We start from the raw sequence: 14,427 nt of genomic DNA, 5'->3' as shown, positions 1-14,427 counted from the left end.
ACTCACACTTAGATGAAGGTTTCTAATTAGTGGCACGCTGTCCACGTTTCCCCTTAGTTTCTGCTGGTTTGGGGAGGTTTGATGCGTGCCTTTTATGTACACTTATTTCATCTATTTGCACGCATTTTATACATTATTAGTAGCGTAAGCTACTATCTCTCCTGTATTGGCTACGTCGGGCGAGTATTGTATTTCATGCAGGTTATTGATTAAAGTATGCGTAAACAAGCCAAAACCCGTCTTTGGAGTTTCAATCTCGACATTGGTGAGAAACAAGCTCGGAAACCATCCTTTGGAGTCCTTAGTGAAGTAAGGAAGCTAATCGAGTAAAAGAATTGCTTCACACCGCTAGTGCCTACTTTGAAGAGACATAACTTGAGTTATACAACTGATAATCAATTGATTCCAATTGGAGGTGAAAGCTTATCCTCTTAGCTTTCCAACGCCACAAAAAACGCTCGATTTGCTAAGTAACGAAGAAATGGCGGCCGTTTGAAGTTCAGTGCGCGTTGCGGAAAATGCGCGCCAACAAAAAGTCGATTGACTGCTGTTTTTGGTCGATCGACTAAAGTCATCTCGCCAGCTTTGGTTAGTCGATCGACTAGGTCACTTGGTCGATCGACTAAAGCTAGTTATCAGCCGGATTCTTTTACGATTATTAGAAGCCCATCTATCTTTTAATTGTACTTAGTTTCGGACTTAGTATATAAGCTACTTTTACTAAACATATTAGGGATCATCTTTTCATACTGTTAAACTTTCCAACGTTACTTTTGTTCTTACTTTTGGATCGGAAACTTTGTAGTTCTTCCCTATTATTTGGTAATCAATTTTCTTTCGTTCTCCCTTTAATTCTTCTTCTTAATTTCTCTTGTTTAATTTATTTCCTCTGCTTTCTATTATTGCAAGTTTTATGTTTAATTGTTATTTAGTTTCTTCCATCATGCTTAATTTTATTTTCATTATTATTGCTAAGTTTGTTAATTTGATTATGCATAGCTAAATTTCCTATGCTAGGATGTAGGGAAGCCATGATTATAAGACGATCATAATTAGATTATTAGGTCTGGCATTAATATATATCTGTGTTGTTAATTGTATCATCTAATAGCATTTAATTGGTTAAGTCGACGTAATTAATTATTTGACCTGAGAAACTTCGACCTAGATCGAGAGATTGGAAAGAAGTTAGACCTGCTACAAACAACCGACCATCCTAATTAGAGCAAAAGCTAAATTAGTACTCTAGCTCGAATAGCGGACCGAAATGACCTTTTATGCCAACCGTTGACCTTACCTTGATCGTTGTTGACCGTGGTGATTCGATATCCTAGCCTTTTCTCTTAATTGAAATCCTTTTTCTTAGTTTATTTCCTCTTTGTTTGCTATTTTAGTTGTTAGACAAAACCAATCAACCCTTAAAATTGTGACTCAGACGGACTTATAATTAGCAAATAGCACACAATTGTCTTGCTGTGAATACGATCCCGACTTCTTCTACTACATTATTTTAGGCCAGTTGGTTTATTTTTGATAGGTGTGCGATTTAGCCTGTCAGAAAGTAATAGAAGTAACAATGAGAGTAGTGAAATTAGCAATACTCGTGTGGCAGTAGTGAAAGTAACAATAACTACGACAGGAGTAGTGAGAGTAACCGTAGTAATAACGAATGTAATAAAAGTAACAATACTAACAACAAAAGAAAGCATATATGAACAATTAGCTAACTAATCTATTTAAGCAAAATATTAATAGCGGGAGTAGTGAATTTGTCTCATAATTTATTTCATCATAATTTTAAGATATGGCATAGAAAAATATATTAAAGATAAATTATGAATTATGCAACTTTAAAATAGTTTTATTTAATTGAAAATAAATTTTAATGGTAAATAAAGGTAGCCCAGCGTAGCCGGTACCAATACTAGTGTTCTTGGGTACGCACCCCAATCTAGTATAAATATGGGGGAAATGGATCCTCTCCATTTCTTTTCTTTCGATTTTCTCTCACAATCTCTTCAAATAATAATTTCTCCTTTCATCCTCATTATCCTTTATTTTCATGCGTAAATTTAGACTCGTTAGATATTGTAAAAATACAATCCGGACCATTGATAGGAACTTACCTCTCCATTTCTTTTTAGGAAATGGAGAGAAAATGGGCTCAAATATGGGTATGCACCCCAATCTCATGTGTGTTATCATAGGAACCAGGGGCGGTTTTGGGGCTGAAAGGGCGGGCAAATGCCACCCTCAAAATTTTAGAAATAATTTATTATTGGTACTTATTAGTAGCATTAATCTTCAACTGGCTAAGTGATTAGAGTTTCACTTTCTAAACAAGATCACTAGGGTTCAAATCCAACCAAGATCATTATTTTTCAGAAAAAAAAATGCAAAACCAAATATTCTTTTAGTAGAAAAAATTCCAATGCCCTCTCTCAAGTAAAATCCTACGTCCGTCCCTAGATTTAACAATGGAGTTAATAGGTCACCATCATTATTATCTCCCCCAAATAAATGTGTAATACATACACATTCAACAAATAAATAAAATCATCCATGTTAAGAATATAGGCTCACAACTCACAACATTTCACTGCCAAAATTCCAACATCTTTTATGTCATTTACTTGTGTGCGCCACCATGCAATGCTAAAGTGACGATTAATGCTAAAGGAAATATATTAGTTGCTCTACTTACAAGGATACAAATATACAATAGCAAAATGCATATAAGCTTGGTTATATTTATCTATACTCTTTAAAAAACCCAAAACCCATCTACTGTTGCTGTAACAGTGTTTCACGCGTTTGTCACGTGCATTTCCTTTTCCTTTGCTACCTTTGACTTTCACCCACTCATTCCCTCTGTTGTCCTCCCCAAAATTCATTTTAACCCAAGTACTCAGATCCTCCTATCTATTCGATTATTCCTCAGTTTCAAACCCAACACACTATTCGGCACAGTTCCTCTTTCTTCCTCAAATATCATTTGCACTTTGATTTAATTGGGTTGTTTCGATTTTAATCATCTTAATGCATAATCTAATTGGGTGATAATTTACTTGTGAAATCCCGGTTCTCTTTTGGGATTGGTAATTCCAATCTAATTGAGTGATAATTTACTTGTGAATTCCCGGTTTTGTTTGAGGTTGGTCATTCAAAATGTCTTGACAGGAAGAGGACGGACCGTTATGCATGCAATGTTTTCCTCTTCATTTGTAAGTTACTAAGTTTTTTGTTTTTTTTGCTTGCTTATGTTTGATCTTTCCCGTAAATGGGTTTTTGGGGCTTCTTCTAAGTAGTTTTTGGATACATTTTTAGTTTTGAAGGCACATGCATTTACTGCGACAATCACCTTTCTCTTTACATAGTACTATTATTTTCTCCAGTTTAGTTAGTATATGTCAGACTGAAATGTTGTTGAGGTAGCGTGATCGGTTTGAATGATGACAGCCTTATCGCGACCAAAGAGAAAAGCCATGTATTCATGATGGTGGTATTGCCATATTGGGTTTAGTGAGTGATAAAGGATACGTGTGTAAGAAGTTAGGATGCATTATTGCTTGTGGACAGCTCATTTTGAGGAAGTTGTTTGAAGAAAAAGGCTGGTTAGGGTTGATGGAGTCGCAGGTTATGTAACTTTAAAGTTGGCTTTTTAGTGAGTTGAGCTTGTCGTACTATTTGTTATTAACAATGATACTATATTTTGAAGAGGGCCATTTTTGTGCTTCTGAGGTTAAGTGCTGAGAATAACTGAACAAGCTTGAAATTAACGATGATAGTTTCTTATTTTCTTGGTTTGATCACAAATCCAACCTCCCCTTTTTGTTGTTGTTGTTGTTGTTGATCATAAATTCCTATAATTTTTTTTTTCGCTGGCCAGCCTTTAGGATATCTGTAACTAGCAGGTGCTTTGTTTCTCTGGTTAATCCCTATAGTCCTGATAAATTTTATTTTTGGTTCTAATTGTGCTTGGTTTTCGCTTGATGGTAATCGTTGAAATTAAACTGACTTAAAGTTCTACTTCTCCGTATCAAGTTATATACCCCTTTAAAAGCATCTTATTTGAATTGATTCTCTTATTTGTGCATTTTTTTATAGCTTGGCCACTATATTATTAATTGATCTTGAAGTTTATGGATATTTTGAAAGTTGAAAAGAGGCGGAAAGAAGGTCCTTGGTGTTCTCGTTGTCGGGGGCGCTAGGGATGGGTGGGAAAAGGGAGGACAGAAGAGGTGACGTAAGGCGTTGAGAAAAGGAGAGGGGAGAGTATATACATGTTTTGGGGGGTGGTTAGTATGGTGATGGTTAGAAGGGCAATGGACTGGTGGTGGGGTGATGGCTAGGTGGTGGGTTAGTTATAAGAGTGGGATTTTGTGACCTTTTACAGGGTATGAAGGTGCTAAAATGTGACTTGTGAGTGTGGTAGTTGTGGTCACGAAGGTGGGTTAGGACTTCGGAGGGGTATGATGGTTATGCATGAAATAAAGGGAGGATGGATTGAGATAAGTGTATTTAAGGTTCTTTGTAGGAATATAGCAGCTGAATGTGAAAGCTACAAAGGAAAAAAAAAAAAGGATAGAAGAATATTGATGGGAAAACAACTCACTACAGTCCAAGTGGTATATTCCTACATGATTTGGCGTTGGAAGAGGAGGATTGGATGAAGGTGTGGTCAAAATATGGATGATGATGCAACAACTTGAGTTGTTTGATTAGTTTGTTGTTTGACTGTTTTTTAGTAGAAGGGGAAAGGGAATGGGAAGGAATTAGAGGAGGAAAGGAGGAGAAATGAGTTTACAGTAGATGTTAAAGGTACCCAATGTACATGTAATGTGGATACGATGTTGCACTATTCAGTATGATTTCTTTAATGATTTTAAGTTCTCTTGGTCGATAATAGGTCGGGAGCGGTTGTGTCCTGACTGATTTCCCTTTTGCTATTTTGGAACAAATGTTATAGCCATGGTGCAAAATGTGTAATCTTTTAGCTCACTCAATTTAATACATTTGTACGGAATTATGATTAAATAAAATCAACTAAAGGTGGAATTATGATTTTAAATGAAATGAACTAAAGGTGTAACTACGACATGGCCTATTGTTGACGATTTTACCAAAACTTGAATTTTTGTACAGAATAAAGTATGGCAATGTTGTATGGCAATGTGATAGTCTCCATGTAAAGTTAGACTAGAGTTTTGTTTACTTTCATATATGCCTTTTGTGATTGTTCTCATGCCTCACATAAAGTTCACCCAAAAATTGATATTTCTCCTGGAGTAATAATTTCTTCTAAAGACGAAACTATAACCTTGCCAGCTGCGCAAGTGCATTGGCAAAATATCTTATAATATATGCGTAAAGAACATTACCGCTGGTGCTTATTGATCATCAGAATGAGTCAATTATAATGATACTGTTTTCCAGGTTAAGTGAAGTCCAGTACTCCAGTGGACAGCTTTTATCCTACTGTGTGCAGGGTGCACCACAGCGCAGCTAAAATCAAAGTAAGAGTGGTTAATACTATTATCTCTATATATAATCATATTCTGAGAGGTAGCTCACTTTGGAGATGGTGGCAGGGTTTCATTTTGAAGTACACGTAACTTGGAACAGAGAAACTGGGTAAAAGTTTCTTATATGTAACAAACGCAAGGCCACAGCCTCAGGGAGATGTTAATTATTCCCTTCATTTTTCCCTTTCTTTGGTTGCTTACAATTTTTTTTCATGTAGTCAAAACTTGAGAGTCAGAACAAATGACAATTTGTTATCAGTAGAGAAATGAAAATGTTAATTGTTGATGTTGTATTTGTCATATTCAGTACTGTTATCTTTGCAGTTCTGACCGTGCTCTAAAAACTTTACTCCAAGGTTGGATGATGGTCATTGTGTGACTTTATTTCTCTCCTGCTTTGAATTTGGTTGTTTAAAGGCAAGGGTGTTCTCTTAATTAAAAGCATTAGTTAGACATAATTTTGTTAAATTGAGTTTGTTTTTTGAAAACTTACGTTCTTGCGTTGGATTGAAGTTGGCCTTTTTTTAAAATTTGGGGTTGATTAATATCCTAACTGAGACACTGACCCTTTCCTGAAAAACGCAATACCTATTTCTTCCTTCAGAGCCTTCCATATCCTGGTATCCTCAAATCCAATCGATACCCAGTTTATTGCTTCTCTCAAGTCTCCATATACAAAGTGGTATATTTGATTGATTGATTGTTTTGATTTTGTCATCAGCTTCGTTAACAATTGTTCCAAAACCTACTTGCTAAACTTCGTTTGAATTTAACCTCACTACTTTGTGGTGTAGGATCACATCCCAACAAGGTAAGTGATCACATCCCAACAAGGTAAGTGACACACCTCTAGGACAAAGTCTTTTGCTTCCTTGTTAGGTTTAGTTTTTGCTTACGATTAATTATTATAATGAGCAATTGCATCAGGGAACGCTTTCTTGTATTCTTCCACTTTGACAACAACCTGTCAGGAGCAGTGTGAACAATGTTCTTAGTTCAACATACATTTAAGACTGTAGTGAGCATTGAAAGAAACGAAATCAACGTATGGTTTATAAACAAAAATACCTGATTACCATAGGCAGAAATCAGTTCGATCTTAGCCATCTCCAGCTTATAGAATGCGTCCCATTTGCCAAGTCATTATCCTGTTTCAAACCCTCATCCGAAGAGATCAAACTCTATTATAGGATTTATTATAGGAGGAAGGCAGGCTAACAATTTTTGTTACACTGTTTTTAAGACTGCTTATATTGTTAAGTGGCCCATATACTTTTATGTGACTCATATTCACAAATAAGAAGTCACAGTTTACTAAAAGTGACGTGAAACAAAACTGACACAACCTGATCTTCTACCTTTTCTTCCTTAGCTTTTGCACCCTTGCCAGTGCCAACATTCTTCTCCCTATGATTTGCCATGTGATTCTGAATAACAGTCTTATCAGCAATAAAGTGTCATGCTACTTACAACATAGTTATTATCAGAAGTGCATAATGTCTTCGTCGTTATTCACCTGGAAGTAAACATTCTGGGAACAAGCCATATATATAACTTTCAGCAACAAAGACTGGAGGAAATAGAAATTCATAGTTCACTAACTATTTAAGGAGCAACACTAACAATAACTCACTTCCATGTTCATCAGTCAGGTATGACAGCTCTGGCCAGAAAATGTTTTCATGAACTTCATCATTGATCAAGCCGAACAACATTAGGGTTGTCTCGCTGCTCACCTGACAGTACATGTTAAGCAATATCAGCTAAAAGATTAACGATGACAACTATTCAGCCAAGTAACACACACAAAAATATGGTGGTCTCAAGAACCTGACGAGCTCTATGTGGCTCCCCCAGTAAATAAGAAACCATTGGTCAAGAAATATGCACTGAACTCCATGTGGCTCCGGCACTACATTGAAGATAGCAATTATACCAAGAACCTAGGCTTCGCTATAAATTTAAATGGTTTAAAAGTTGTGGTGTCACAGTCAAGGCGCGTTAAGTAGGATCAAATGTATGCAGAATTAGAAACCTGCTCGAGCAGCCTTATTCGTACAATTGCCAATACAATTAACCAAAATCACCAACTACTTCAACAAAATATGCAGGACAGTATGACGCAATCTTCATAACCTAATGCACATGAAATAATCTATTTTTTTACAGAATAACATTAACACAGGCTATACACCTCAATGATGGTTCTACAAGTTTCAGCAGGTGAAAGTTGACCCTCTCCAGCATCAATTATAAAAGAAGATTGTGCCTAACTTTGTGGAGGAATGGGTGGCAGGAGTTAGGAGCATAAAAAGGAAGTAAATAATGCGATAAAAAAGCAAAGGAACGGGAAAAATAAGGGTGGAAATATTCAAGAAATGCACAAATCCACGACTGTACAAAGAAAGTAATTCAGTGTACTCGTATAAAATTTGTAAAAAGATCAAATCTAACATACTAACACGGTCCAGTTGCTCATCAACAAGCAAATACCAAAACAGATTCGTCAAAATTAACTTGACAGAAAGCGTTACTGACATTCTAACTCTCAGTTGCCGCACCATTAGTACAAGCATCCATTGGCTCTGCTGCAGCAGACTCATCCTCGGGCTTGTAACCTTTCTTGCTTGGAAGAAAAGGAAGTTAAACATGAATAACCGCAAAAAAAAAGGGATGGGCAATCTCACACAAGACTCGGATTATTTTCAAAAAGGATGACCGATCAACTGACCTTTCTTCTTTTTGCCGCCACATTTCTTCTTGATCTTAGTGGCCAAAACCAATCATGCCTTGATTTCAGGATCCTCGATTGTTTTTGTTGATTGCAGTTCTTGCAAAGGGTGAGACGTCATATGATCCGACCTATTTGGCATGAGCAAAACAGTGAACTTTATATGAGCAACAAATTCACCTTCAGAAAATCAACATGCTTGTTCCATGAAATTCTTAGACAAGAATTAAAATTAGAATTACTATCCCTAGGCTCCTAGGCAGCAAATATACATTCTTTTCTGTATCGAATAAACACAGATAGTTTCTCATAGAAATATTTCTAATTATAAATCATCAACACATGCACCCAAAATGACCATCCCAACTGAGCCAGCATTACTCATCAACTTCCCATTTTTTCCCTTTTTCTAACACAAAGTGGTAAATTAGATGTACGCGCTATATCCCCGCTACAATCTCCCAAAACTTTAGTAATGAAAACAGACACACATTACAGAGTAATCGAGATCAGATGAGAATGTACTTACCATTCTTCTCATGCAAGACAGGGTAAGGGTGCAATAGGTCGTGGGTAACACATTCCACCAGTCCAAGTCGTGCCCGCTTTTCTTCCAATGCCCTGTCAGATAGAGAAACCTACGGTCTCAAAAAGTAACCAAAACAAAAAAAAAAACATTAAAGAGGTGAAGCGAAACAGCACATGCCCAGCAGTAAAAGGATTATGGGGAACTTTTGGGTTATCTCACTGAATATAAACCTTGACGCTTTTGTAGATATTTGTTTGTTTTCCATCCAACATTCTAGGCTGCACACACAAAAGAAAATTTCACAGGTAAATATGAGACATTTTCAATCCAAAGTCCTCGATAAAAAAGGAACTTAGACCGTTACCTTTCCTTCTCCCGTACTTGCAAGTATGTCAATAGCATAGACTTCGTTCTCTTCAAATTCAGCCTCATCAACCCTCATTTCAGGACTTGCGACTGATGACAAAACCTTGTTACCATCAATAACAAATTGTTTAACTGATGACTAAGGACACCCTCGACAATGTTGCAATCATATGGTGCAGAGAAGCCAAGAGTAGTAAGATATAGCTGAAATTATAGAGTAAAACGATCAACTCGTAAGAAACAGTAGTTAAGGGCCTACGACACGACGCATATGCGCAAGGTGGTATTCATAACCATGTTGCTCATTTCAATTTGGTTTGGAAAAAGACGAGGGACATAAGATCCGATCAAATGTTGCGAATGTTCCAAGTTCTACGTGCTAAATTATTAACCTTCACGAGATACACAAACCCACATAACATGTAAATAATCGCGACATTTTCATGTTAGCTTTAGGGACGACATCCCCTCCGGAAAAAAAAAAAAAAAAAAAAAAAAAAACTTCTACCATGTCACATATTTACAGCAAACAACCTAACAAGGAGTATTTGATCAAGGCTCCATTTACTCATAGCCCAATATACAAGCCGTACTTACCAAGTCGGTGGGTAAATTTTCACGAGAAATACAAATAAATCACCCAATTCGGAAAAAGTGCTAACTAAGGAATCTGAGGTTGTGACAATATTCGCGCTCTAGATAAACATATGCAAATCATTTCCGGATACTTCCTAGGCATGCTATTCACAATCCCAAACAAAGAATAGGGTCTAATGTCTTGATAGCTTTCCTGAGATTGTTACAAGAATTTCGATGAGAATCTCTATAGAGATGTATATCATTAAACCCAAGAAATATCGAAACGGTAAGAAGCTATTCTTGCTTTAATTTTAGAGGCCGGAACTTACGCTTTCGGTGAGAGAGGCATCTCGCAAAGAACATCATCACTCTTCTCTAGGGTCGAAGCTTATATATCAACAAGTGTTTCCATACTCTATTTTTAAGAAAATTGAATGGAACATCAAATCAGAAAGAAATTAATAAGTTCAAAGTCAAGCAAGATAAACAAGGACCTCGAATCAATCCATCATGTACAAAAGCCAATACCCCACAGGTTAAAATATCAAAGAAGGTTAGAATTCAAACCAATATCTTCGACCTTGAAATGAATGTAAGCCCTACCTTCATGATCATATCCACAAGTGCTCGCAAGTTTAGCGCACATTCTACGTTATATACTATGCTATATCATATAGAAAAAAGACACAACAATGAGCACATTCTTACTTTGAGTTAAGTCAAGCAACAGACAGATAAAAAACTCAAACCGCAAAGAATGACAGCTTTTGAAAAAAAAAAAAAAAAAATTTCGAAACTTTCTTACGTAAGATTCATAACCTTAGCATTCTCAGAAACTATAAAAACGATAAACGGATGGGGGAAGCTACCAAGTTATTCTGAAAGTCATATGCTTAATAAGGAAAGCTTGTTTAAAACATAAGTTTGTACTACAAATCTCTACTAATTCTTTGGCTCAAGATGTAAGGAATGTGTATTATCTTGAACGCAAACAAATTTTGCTTTAACTAAATTCATTTTCCTTGAAGCAGGATCGAGGCTCCTATAATTCCTAAGTGTCCCGACTTTAAAATGTAAATAAAGAGTTAACTTCTGTAAGCCTAAATTTGTCACCCGAAATCTACAAAAAGAAAAATGTACTTCCTAAGATACACAATGGTTTATAGACATCATCAGAACAAAGAGAGATTTCTAAGGAGAGTAAAGGAACATTTTATGATGGTACATTCGATTGTGTGAAAAAAGCCGTAGTAAAATTCGCTAATATGACATATATACGCATCCATCCTAATTTATCATCCCTATTTGACTTTAGTTGTCAATCGATGTTTCAGATATAAGTTAACGAAAGTTGTAGCTATTATGTACTCTGAGAAAATATCGGTTGGAGTAGATATTATGGACCACAAAGTCAAATAGGGAGTATATAAATGGGAGAGAGAGAGAGAGAGAGAGTATTAAACTCTATCACCCTAATTACAGAGAGAAACATATGAGGCAAGAATGCAAGATACACTATAACCGAAGTTCCACAATAACAAGAAACATGCAAATAACAATGTGGCTCCATAGTGAAGGCAACTCACCGAGAACTTCATTAGTAATTTCCATGTCAAGTTCAAACCCATCCCCAAGCATTTGAAATAGGAATGTTACAACTTCCTCATGCGCATCATTTTCTTTCACATTGATACTCTCTAGTACTCTACTTGACGATTCATGCGAGCTCTCGGTTCAGAAAGATTCATCTTGGGACAATGTTGATCTTACACATTCTTCTCCAAGAACCCCCGAAAATGTTTGTGGATAAAATATATGCAACATTAACAAAACCAAGGAAAACTCAATTATCGTCTTCAAACGACAGTCCGACAATAACATACCAACTTCATGCACCCATCATTTGCTTTTTTAGACACTATCAAGTACTCTCTTGTAATTCATAAAGAATCACACCACCATCTCGACATTCAAGCAAACCTGGGGTAAGCGAAAACAAAGAGGAATCAAAGGCTTCATTAGCCTCTCCATATCCCTCTTCCGATCCCCGTAAACGAATCGCAAGAGCCGACAAGTCTCTATTTCTACCAAAGTGTACAAACAAGAAAAAAGAACATCAAGATTTTCGTGTTAAATGCGGTTCATGTCTAGGACCATTGATAACAATCTTAATGCTAAAGATCTGATAAAAATTAAAGAAAGTTAAAAAATTAAAAAGCAGGGAGAAAAGCGGCAAAAAAAATCCACCCAGAATCCGTCTCACTTCATTCGCAACAACTGATAACGAATAAGCACAAATTTCCAAGCTTAGGCATGGTGTTCTCGTTTTGGTGTTTAGGTGTCGATCTGCTAGATGGCCGGTTGTTCAGGTTGTGTTTGGAATATGCCTTGTGGTCTCTCGTACTATGTTGTGAAGTGCCCCAGGTTGAATACACTTTACCAGTTTTCTATCGCCTTTATGATTTCATTTTCAAATGCTTGGTTATTTTGGTGTATTTATTATGGGTTGGTATATTTTTTTTTATCAGGGATTGCTAAATGGTTTTGTTTTCTTAATTATTGTGGTACGAAGATTCAGCAATAGTGTTTTGCAATTTCCATGTTAGGATTAGGAAAGGTGTAGGACGAGGATTGTAAGCGGACGTTTAACATAGGATTTGGCCTTTAGGTCTTATGAGCTACTAATTGTTTGTTGTATAAACATTTAACAGCGTTTTTTAATCAATGGAATCCTTGCCACAGCATTGACGACATTCAGCAGCGTCGAGGTCAGATTACCAATAAGCGTGTTCTTCACAGTCCAGGCAAAGGTTAGTGCTTGTTTAATGCAATGATTGATATTCCTTGAGCCTTTACATGTCCAGAGTATTTGGTTGAAGGCGGGGCTACGAAATTTGCATCAGTCGTGTTTGGTCAGACACATACTTGGGGCTAAAGTTTAGCCCCATTCAAGTCCATTTGAAGGTTTCTGTTGATACAATATTCCAGAGAAATATTTGTGTTTTTCGTTGAATTGGTGAAAGACAGACACAACAGGAGCACCGGTGAGGTCACTTTTATAGGCGATTAAGATTGAGGAGGCTTCTCTACCTCTTCGTGGTGTTCAACTTTAAGGCTTGGAGGACTGGTAAACATCCTACTCTTTTCTCATGAACCTGCTTGTTGATTAGCCTTTTGTTGAGTAAGGAGTGTTGTTCATTTGGTCATGCAGTTCTCTAATTCACTCTATCAGTCAATTCCTTCCTCTTAATTATTTTTCATCTATTTATCACTCTTCTTCTTAACCATCTTAATCAATTTTCATTTTACATCTTTTTCTATTTATTTAATTTTCATTCACTTTTCTCCAGTTGATTCTTATATCCGGTGCTCTTACAATTTCAATGCTTCTTCGTTGATTCATACTGAGATATAGCATCGACTGATCACTTACTGAGGTAACTTTCGGGTTTACATGCACTGTTGATCTCTTTCAATTTCGGGATTTAGAGCCTGCCATAGTCCTGTTGTTTAAGAAAGAGGGATACGGTCTCTTCGATGCCGGAGACAGTCGTAAATTGACCGATAGTTAGGTATCCAATATAAGCAGACCTAACTTTAATCTCTGACAAAGTTTGTGCTTAACCTAAATCAAACTAACGTATCTTTCTTAAAATTATTTGGCTTGGTTATGAGCTTCCTTGAGTTGGTTTGACTGGTTTTTTGTGTTTATTTGTTCAGTATGATGAGGTTCAATTGTTTTCTTCAGGCCCGCGCTCATGTGATCAGGGAAATGAGGCAGAGGAGGTCAGCTAGCCAAAAGACTGAACGACACCCACCGATGTTGATTCCAGAAAGAACGCCACAAAGTGTAATAAGGCTACGGTTATAAGTGCAATTGTTTTGAAACTTAGGTAGTACTGATTACTGAATATCATTTTTGGTTTGGGACTGAGACAAAGGAGTTAATTGTCAGTTGGAACTGTATACGAAATGGTGGCTGAAAATTGAGCATGCTATTCTACCTTATGTCTCTGCATGACTTCTATGCAGGAGTTGAAGAAGACAATAGTTACTATGGTGGAGCAGAGTAAGGTTCTCAATACACCTGGACCTGAAAAGCAAACAAAAAGGGAACTCTTTGATGCTCTTTGTCAGGAGCTCGAGTAAGTATTCTTACTGTTAAGCTGCTCTTGCTATTAGCCATTGCGTGGACCATTCTCTGTCTCTTTCGTTAATTATAGTAATCATGTTACTTTGATCATTATCCAATAGGCCATCTTTATCTGTGGCCTTGGCTCTTCTTCTGAGTCTATAGCAACTTAGTTAAACTATAAAAGCAAAAGGACTGTAAAGCAGTTGGATGTCTTTCTGATTGCCTCAGTTACTGCCTGCCTATATGTGCTATATATTTTTGGGCTTTCTGCTATGATTTTCTTCATAAAAGAGTAGTATTTTCATCGTATTTTTCCTTCTTTGCAAAATAAATGGGGGATATTTTGAAAAATTTAAAGATCATGAAGAAATAAAGGGAGTATCTAATATGACAATTGGTTATGTTTGTCTACCGGTTTAGTTAATTGATAGCAATTGCTTTAATTTGAGGATTAAGGAGACCAAGGGTTGAGGAAATTATTCACCTTATGTTTAACTTTTCAAGTGAGCTAGGAATGTAACTATGTGTGCTCTTTACATTAATCAAGTAGATATGACAACTC

General features: G+C 36.5%; 1 protein-coding gene and 2 long non-coding RNA genes across 12 annotated transcripts; 2 read left to right on the top strand and 1 right to left on the bottom strand.

Moving 5' to 3' along the window:
* Nucleotides 1-2,779: 2,779 nt before the first annotated feature.
* Nucleotides 2,780-6,293, top strand: LOC141586430 (uncharacterized). The gene is made up of 3 exons (XR_012519528.1): nucleotides 2,780-3,224; nucleotides 5,437-5,516; nucleotides 5,592-6,293. It is a non-coding gene; the product is annotated as an uncharacterized LOC141586430 (long non-coding RNA).
* Nucleotides 6,294-6,431: 138 nt separating this feature from the next.
* Nucleotides 6,432-9,446, bottom strand: LOC141586429 (ERBB-3 BINDING PROTEIN 1-like). 10 transcript variants are annotated; one of them, XR_012519526.1, is made up of 10 exons: nucleotides 9,150-9,442; nucleotides 8,963-9,063; nucleotides 8,786-8,877; nucleotides 8,257-8,387; nucleotides 8,064-8,147; nucleotides 7,356-7,437; nucleotides 7,159-7,261; nucleotides 6,884-7,056; nucleotides 6,594-6,673; nucleotides 6,432-6,489 (listed from the first exon to the last, which is right to left on the bottom strand). XR_012519526.1 is itself a non-coding variant. In XM_074407638.1 (8 exons), the coding sequence occupies exons 1-4, from the start codon at nucleotides 9,225-9,227 to the stop codon at nucleotides 8,374-8,376; spliced, it is 243 nt and encodes an 80-aa protein (XP_074263739.1). In that variant the 5' UTR covers nucleotides 9,228-9,446; the 3' UTR covers nucleotides 6,432-6,489; nucleotides 6,594-6,673; nucleotides 6,884-7,056; nucleotides 7,159-7,261; nucleotides 8,064-8,373. The 10 variants fall into 10 exon arrangements, 2 of the variants coding, with proteins under 2 accessions (XP_074263739.1, XP_074263738.1); XR_012519527.1 differs by having other exon boundaries at nucleotides 8,064-8,143; XR_012519524.1 differs by having other exon boundaries at nucleotides 8,064-8,387; nucleotides 9,150-9,444.
* Nucleotides 9,447-13,079: 3,633 nt separating this feature from the next.
* LOC141658613 (uncharacterized) lies at nucleotides 13,080-14,105 on the top strand. Its single transcript, XR_012549312.1, has 3 exons — nucleotides 13,080-13,167; nucleotides 13,479-13,623; nucleotides 13,763-14,105. It is a non-coding gene; the product is annotated as an uncharacterized LOC141658613 (long non-coding RNA).
* Nucleotides 14,106-14,427: the final 322 nt, after the last annotated feature.

Source organism: Silene latifolia, chromosome 6, assembly GCF_048544455.1.
Source record: "Silene latifolia isolate original U9 population chromosome 6, ASM4854445v1, whole genome shotgun sequence".
NCBI lineage: Eukaryota > Viridiplantae > Streptophyta > Magnoliopsida > Caryophyllales > Caryophyllaceae > Silene > Silene latifolia.
This window is presented reverse-complemented; position numbering and strand designations above follow the sequence as displayed.

Coding starts and splice junctions, on each gene's coding strand:
- LOC141586429 (XM_074407637.1), bottom strand. CDS start 9,227: ATGAGGGTTGATGAGGCTGAATTTGAAGAGAACGAAGTCTATGCTATT. Junction 9,064..9,149: donor CAAGTACGGGAGAAGGAAAG/GTAACGGTCTAA, acceptor TTGTGTGTGCAG/CCTAGAATGTTGGATGGAAA. Junction 8,895..9,015: donor ATATCTACAAAAGCGTCAAG/GTTTATATTCAG, acceptor TTGAGACCGTAG/GTTTCTCTATCTGACAGGGC.